General features: G+C 37.0%; 1 protein-coding gene across 1 annotated transcript; it reads left to right on the forward strand.

The window, feature by feature from the left end:
• Positions 1-372: 372 nt before the first annotated feature.
• LOC150091000 (uncharacterized) lies at positions 373-5010 on the forward strand. The gene is made up of 3 exons (XM_090381049.1): positions 373-518; positions 1195-1384; positions 4422-5010. The coding sequence occupies exons 1-3, from the start codon at positions 507-509 to the stop codon at positions 4766-4768; spliced, it is 549 nt and encodes a 182-aa protein (XP_090237175.1). The 5' UTR covers positions 373-506; the 3' UTR covers positions 4769-5010.
• Positions 5011-7157: the final 2147 nt, after the last annotated feature.

Consider the following 7157-nt stretch of genomic DNA (forward strand, 5'->3'; position numbering starts at 1 on the left):
TGACTGAATTGAACGCTTCATTTACCTATTCGTCAGATATCGCGCCATACATAATAGCTCCTTTATGACATCATTTCATTTATTTCTTTCACTGATGAATTGGTCTCCTGCTGATGACCAACTTAACTGTTGACATGCGGGAACCGTTCTTTACAAAGCGCCACTTTTTCTCGAATACGCACAGTGCACGTGGGAAAAAAACACCTGGAGACATGTTTCTGCAAAATGTCAGCTCTGAATAGCTGGGTGATATGGCAATAATTTCGCTGTATCATTCGCCACTATGGAAAGTCATCATATATGCCGATAAAGTCTAGCAAAACGGGACTGTTGTCGAAATACTTATCATTCAGCCATTCATGCCAAAAACTGTTTGCTTAACGTCATTGAAGAGAATGCCGAGGATGTCGTCATGCTTATCTGGTGTTTCCTATAAAATACGATAAATCATTCCCGAGTTCAGTTAGCTCCATATCACTGGTGTGAGAAAGAGTTTCAGCATTGCGATGAAAGTCTTAGTAAGTGGATTTTTCATATAATTCATTTAGAATATCATGATTTACACTAACCCAAAACCTCCTTTGAGGTCTGTTGTATCGATGTTCTTATCATAAGGATATATAACTTAGTTACCAGTATATTGACTAACACATGTTAGTTGTAGAAATTTCTCCCCTTTCGCATTATATATGATATAACGTTTCTGTGATGACATGGCATACATTCTGAATCCAGGATGTGGAGAATGTGTTTGTATGGTGATCTCATTTTGTTTTAATTCATCCCCGTGTTAGAATAACCATTTGGTTAGCGACAGGAGTAAACGAGTAGTAGCTGTAGCACCACTGAAGACCTTACATTAATTTGTTTTTTTCTAATTTCAAATAAGATATTTGCATGTTTGAATTATGTCTTATATTGCCACTCAATTAGCAGATGGTTTAACACTGCTAGGATGCCACAATATAATTTGTCTCTAAGTCCCTTTAGGCCCTGAGTAATTTAGGACTTTGTCCTCCGTATATCGTGCTTTAAAAGCTTGGAGTTTGCCTACCATCGGTAAATCTTCCAGTGATCATATAAAGATGGTATAAGTGTCATATTGAAAATGTTATTTATAATAACAAAACAGTTGCTCTTAAATTTGCCTTGTTATAAACGACATGTTTATCATTCCTTTTTATTCTTCCACAGATTTTCATCGCCCTTTTGTTTGCGGTGCTGTCGTTATGTGTGGTGAACAGTCATCACTGGCCACATCCAGAAGATAGAGAAAACTGCACCATCAGTAATGAAACCTGCATGGATGCTGGCGGAACCTTATATCCAGCAAATACGAGTGGGCGTCGCCGCCATTTCTGTGATCTGTGCTTGATAATATCAGGTAATTATTTTTCCCCATTTCCGAAAGTTAATGTTTCATTAAAACAGGATAAGGGCATGTTTTGTAACGAAATTATCCCGGTTCACTTGGTTTCTAGTTTTAAAGTAATAAATGCACGAGCAGCTGATAAACTTCCAGTACTGTTTGTATTGGGAATAATAGATGCTTGAGGGGAAAAAAAAAGCAAAACTTCTATACAGGAAGGAAGTTTTAGTTGTGTTACTAATTATGAAAAGAAATATTTAGGTGGGTTTCTCTTTACTTTTCAGATATTAAAATCTGTGCAACGTTATCTTGGAGTAGAGGTGTACAGATGTGTTTGGAGATCCCTGCCTTTTGTTATAAGTATATATGTATATAAAGGTAAACTGCAGCCATTATCAACCCACTGCAGGATGGAAGTCTCCTCAACAATTCATGTTGAGGGAAATGGACCATAATCTGCTACGCTAGTGCAGTGCGGGTTGGCAGATCGATCATGTATAGCATTCAGGGGCTTGAACCCCGGTCTACTCAAAGAGCGGGTGCTACTGCACTCCCTGACCACTCGGCAACTATTTAACAAAAATTTAGGGTGCGATTCAAAGTGCGTTTTGTCCATTGGGTCTTTCAAGCAGTTAAGAGGAAAATTGAACCTTAAAGACCTTCTCTTCTTTTGGATTGTGTTAATGAAATTCTCTTGATAACATAATTCATATTGGAATTATTAAATTGATTTTCATATTTATTTGCTGTCTTTAAGCCATTGGGATAAAACGTTTTTTGCTGAAGCTTTTAATGAGGAATATTATTTTGTGGCGAACAATAAATAGTAATATCTTTATGATATTGATGGATAATGCGAGTCCCATTTCTTTTTTGCTACCCCGTGGCTCGGTTTGAATACGTCAAAGTTAATATGAATTTTAAATAACATGTGCCCTCGCTATCAGCACAGTGGTTATAATAGTTAACTGCTCAAAACTTAAAGATACATTCTGAAATGATGATTTTTCCGAATATAAGAATAAAGTGCCAAAATGGCCATAAATTAATGCTGTTTTCTTGACGTTACTAAAGTAGGTTTGATACTGATTATTTCATTTGAAGATAGCTGACACGCTCATCTACATCTGTGGGTCGTCTTATTTTTGACACAAAACATGTCTATCCTTAGCTCGGTTAGAGCCTTGTATATTTCACCACTATTTTTATTTTTTCCCCTATTCGACAACCTGCGGGATAGTGCATCCATTGGCATTGCCTACCATCCAACGGATGCGAACTTGGTGCATATAAGCACTAGTTAGCAGAACCGGTCCCAGCTAAACGCTCCTAGAGACTGGTATAAGGAAGCGACTGACCACTTGTTGGTGTCCTTGTGTGTTTATATTAACACACACACTCAGACACAGCATTCTCAGTCCTTCTGACAGTTTTTACTGTTTCTAAATCTGTTTGACTTGGGGTTTCATCAATGGTATCAGCAAAAGATTCCGTTCCTGCACAAGAGTTAATTGGTGGAACAAAAAAGTGCGATAATGTAAATTAAAATATATTAATACAATTAGAATATTAAAAAAATAAATTATTCAAAATCAGTAGAATGAAGTGAAATAAAAATTAAGTCAAGATAGATATTAAATCAATCAAAAATAAATCCACCCCACAGGGAGAAACACAGAACTCAGAAGGAGTCTTGCAATCCAGTACTACAGGAGACCCAAATCGTGGGTACCAGCAAACGTTTTGCCTCTTGCAATTACAAGAGGCCACAATTTTTGACCCCTCAAAGGCAGAAACAAAAAATAAAACTTTTCCGCTGCATGAAAGGAGTTAAGCCCATATCATCAGAAATCTTTGGAATATTAGTTTTTAATAAGGTAATCTGAGTATCAGGTGAAATCTCTGAAAGTGTCTATTAAAGCGGTCGTTACACTTAGCAACTAAAACTTTGGTGTTGAAATGGAGAAAAATAACATGTTCTCATATTTTAAATTAAATATTTCTTATTCGGATTGTACGACAGAACAGATTCATTCATCCATGTATTTTATGTCTGTGAATTGCACGTGTTCTCTGTCCGGTTTTGCTGAACGAAAAAAACTCCGGAATTTGGGCAGGAAAAAAAAACGCACTATCCTCGCTGAGAACGACTAAGTTACAATGCAAAAAAAAATACCATTAAAGCTCTTCGCATCATTGACTGGATTCGAATCCAGACATTTTTTTTTCCACATGTGTTGGAGAGGTGGGTGATTATAACCACTATGATACCTGTAAGGACTGCCAGCTATCAGGAGGAGGAAAATTTTTAATCTCAAACAGTTCCCCAATTCTAATATGGAAGTTACATTGCAGGCTACTTGCCCCTAAAATAATGATTCATGGACCATATTACTCCACTGGGTAATTACGTCTGTACAGGTGTATTCACGAATCTAAAACCTTGAATAACTAACCATAGGGATTACTCCCCCGACGCCTGAAATTAGCTCCAATTGAAAGTACCTTTAGAAATTCCTTTCCGACAATCGTGGCCTAGCCCACGATTGTCGGAACTCAATCATATCTCATTCTTTAGCTTCTGCTTCAGCCCACGATGCCATCATCCTCTATCAAATAATACGCATTTCAATAAGCATTCTTCGTGGTCTCTGAAAACCCTCCTCTTCACCCCAGTAAATGTTCAGTTTAATTTTTCTTATATCTTTTATCATACTTCTATTTTCTCCTACTCTCCTCAATACTATGATTTCTAACGCCATCTGCCAATTTCACCCTTTGAAAACCTCCTTTGGATCAGCAGCTAAGAACTTAAAATTTTCTGATATCCTCGTTTAGTGTTTATTTCTCAGCCCGTATATTTCAGATGCTGAGGTGTAAGTTTTGGTTACCCTAGAATTTATACTAATTCATTGTGAAAAGATTAATTACTAATATTAACTAATGCAACAGTCTGTTATAATCTTGATACAAAAATCTGTTTACTTATCGAAATGGATGTTATGATTTCTTTTGCTAGCCGTTAACGGTTTAAGGTATGGTTTATTTTTAGGCGAAGGTGAAAGGTGCAATTGTAGAAAACCACGTGGACCTCCACCCCCTCCAGGACCACCTAACGGACCTCCTCCACCCCCTCCAGGACCACCTAACGGACCTCCTCCACCCCCTCCAGGACCACCTAACGGACCACCACCACCACCTGGACCACCTTATGGACCACCACCTGGTAGACCCCGTGGACCTCCACCTGGTCACCATGGCCGCCCACATGGATTCGTTTACAGATGTGATGTAAATCTTATTTGTGTGAACGATACGTGTATTTCCCCCACTACGGATGTGACAAGTACCACACCGGAACCGACAAGTACCGCACCGGAAGAAACCACATCGACTTGATTGGACTACGAGCTTAATAAACTACGTTAATTATGTAGATTGATTCTAAAGACATGTTTAAAACTTTTTTCCCACAACAGTCAAAAGATGTTAGTATTCTGAATATATATTCCCCTTCAAATTCGTCTGCAGTGTTCTCATGTATTTTTATAACTATACAAGTTTCCTGCTCTTGAATTTTGTAGTATTGCAAGCATTTGTGATATATAATTCAAAAATAAACTAACCTGTAGAAGCGATAAGTTTAGACCTATTTCGTTATCTATTGAAACATATCAGCCGATTATACTTAATTCACGGTATAAACAGTTATATACCAACGATTAGAAGGGAACAAAATGGGATTAAATGATACAGCTGCGTGTATTAATATCTAATTAGTCCAAAATAGTGGACAAAAAACTGAAAAAGGTTATCTAAACATGGACAAAAGTCTAATGTAATTTTTGATGTCAAAACTTGAACATATATTTTCAAATTACTAAATAGTATAAGTAATTCAACAGTAGGTCTAAAATTGGCAAAGCTATTTTTATTTCAATTGGTCACGCTTTTCTTTGTTTTTATAAGAAGCTTTTAGAACTAAAAAAAAAAAAATAAACTAATTTAATGAACGTTACAATAAAATCTACAAATAAAATTTGTAAATTTACAAATAACATTACAAAAAACTGAAATGAGAAAGGCAATTAAGTACGGGAGTAGAACAACAACAAAAAAAGTAGAATGACTTCCAATGGAATTGGTATTAGGACTGTTAAAGTCTCATTGTCGTGATGTTGGACCAAGAACAGACCATAAAATAGGGTGCTGATTATGCAAATGTACAAAACCTGTACCTGTTTTTGCACGAAAGCATTGTGCAGAGTTATCTTGGAAATAATATTATCCACTTGATGAAAGGGCCTCGAGCCAAGTGTTATGTGCTTTATCTGCAATATTCTTCAGATTATATGCTAATTAACTTATATCTCTGCGGTTATTAAAACTCCTTAATTAAAAGCAAATTTTATTAGTTTCATTACTATCGCATAGTAATCTTTGCTTGGTAGCACTGTATCTGCCTCCGTGTGGCAGGGTTGGTAACCTGGGTGAAAAGGGAGCAGTTGTGGTCAAAAAGGAGTCTCAAGGAATCAGAATACTCTATTTAGAATAGAGCTTGTGTGTGGATCTGACGCATCACCAGCTAGCGAAGATGCTACGTTGTCTCGGGCTAAGCTTTAAAATTACTCCTTCATAACCATCAATACCTTTTTTTTTTTTTTTTTAATGATTCATTCCAGCACAGATGGAGTGGTGGGAAAGTCATCCCCCTTTTTAGTTCAAAATTACCTAAGAAGTAAAGTTAACGAAGTTGGCATGGTTACAACTTGGTGTCTTTCCACAATTCCCTGAACTCGGAAAGTGGTGTTCATATCAAAAGGTTGGAAAAGGTTACCCCTAGTGACCTATCTTCAAGTACTATTTTTTTTTTTCAAGAAAAGTTCCTTTTAATTGAGCAGTTTTAATAACCGCAGGGATTTAAAAGAACTACAATACAATATGTAGAATATCAGTTAAAGCCCAGAGATATCACAACCACCAAAAAATATTGCTAAAAACGCTTAACGACAGAAATGTGTGTTAATCAAGTTGCAATGTGGCATCACACGCACTACCTTACCATTAATATTCTGGATTGTCACCATGGAAGGGTGCACGTAGTCAGAAATTGACCTATACAATTTTTCAGTGAGGCGCTGACTTGTAGGCAACATGGGCCAGGCTGTCCTGTGGAATTTGTCTTTTATCTGTATTACCTTTTTTTTAAAGCATGTGCATTTAAAGATAATCATAGGAATGATAAAATCAGTGGTCTTGGAGGGTGATCGCCCAAGGCTCTGTTGAGGGAACATTAAAATGTATTTGAGAGTAACTGTATTGGCGGAGGCTTTGAAAAAAAGTTAAAACCGCTCAGTGGAGCAAATCTTGGTTCCCAAACACCTTTAACCGTTTTTCATAGCCAAGCAACGGACCTTTAGAATCTTAAAGTGGTCAACCCTTGATAACACTAGCCAATAAAAAAAAAATAATAAAACATTCATGCGCGCTAAGACATATAAATCTCATCCACACACTTCTGGTAAGGTTGCCAGCCCAAAGAGTATTGTTTACAAGTCAGATTTAGACTGCTCTCTGGACTGGAATCTTCTTGGTTGGCCGTCAATTATTCCTAATATAACAGTAAATTTATCCCGAGAAATAATAAAATTCCTCCTTCTGTGAGCCTGGCCGAACAGGATCTTGTCTGCTCAACAACAAAACAACAAATCTGACAAGAAAACGCACTGCGAACCCGATGGACTTCCTTTTTTCATGCTAAAAATTTGCAGTCTATTCATAATAGAGC

This window comes from Mastigoproctus giganteus, chromosome 1 (assembly GCF_048544385.1).
Source record: "Mastigoproctus giganteus isolate SK-2022 chromosome 1, ASM4854438v1, whole genome shotgun sequence".
NCBI classification, from domain to species: Eukaryota; Metazoa; Arthropoda; class Arachnida; order Uropygi; family Thelyphonidae; genus Mastigoproctus; species Mastigoproctus giganteus.

What these genes read in the sequence shown, in the direction of transcription:
- LOC150091000 (XM_090381049.1), top strand. An exon ending in TCTGTGCTTGATAATATCAG is followed by an intron (nt 1,385 to 4,421) that starts GTAATTATTTTT and finishes GTTTATTTTTAG; the next exon opens with GCGAAGGTGAAAGGTGCAAT.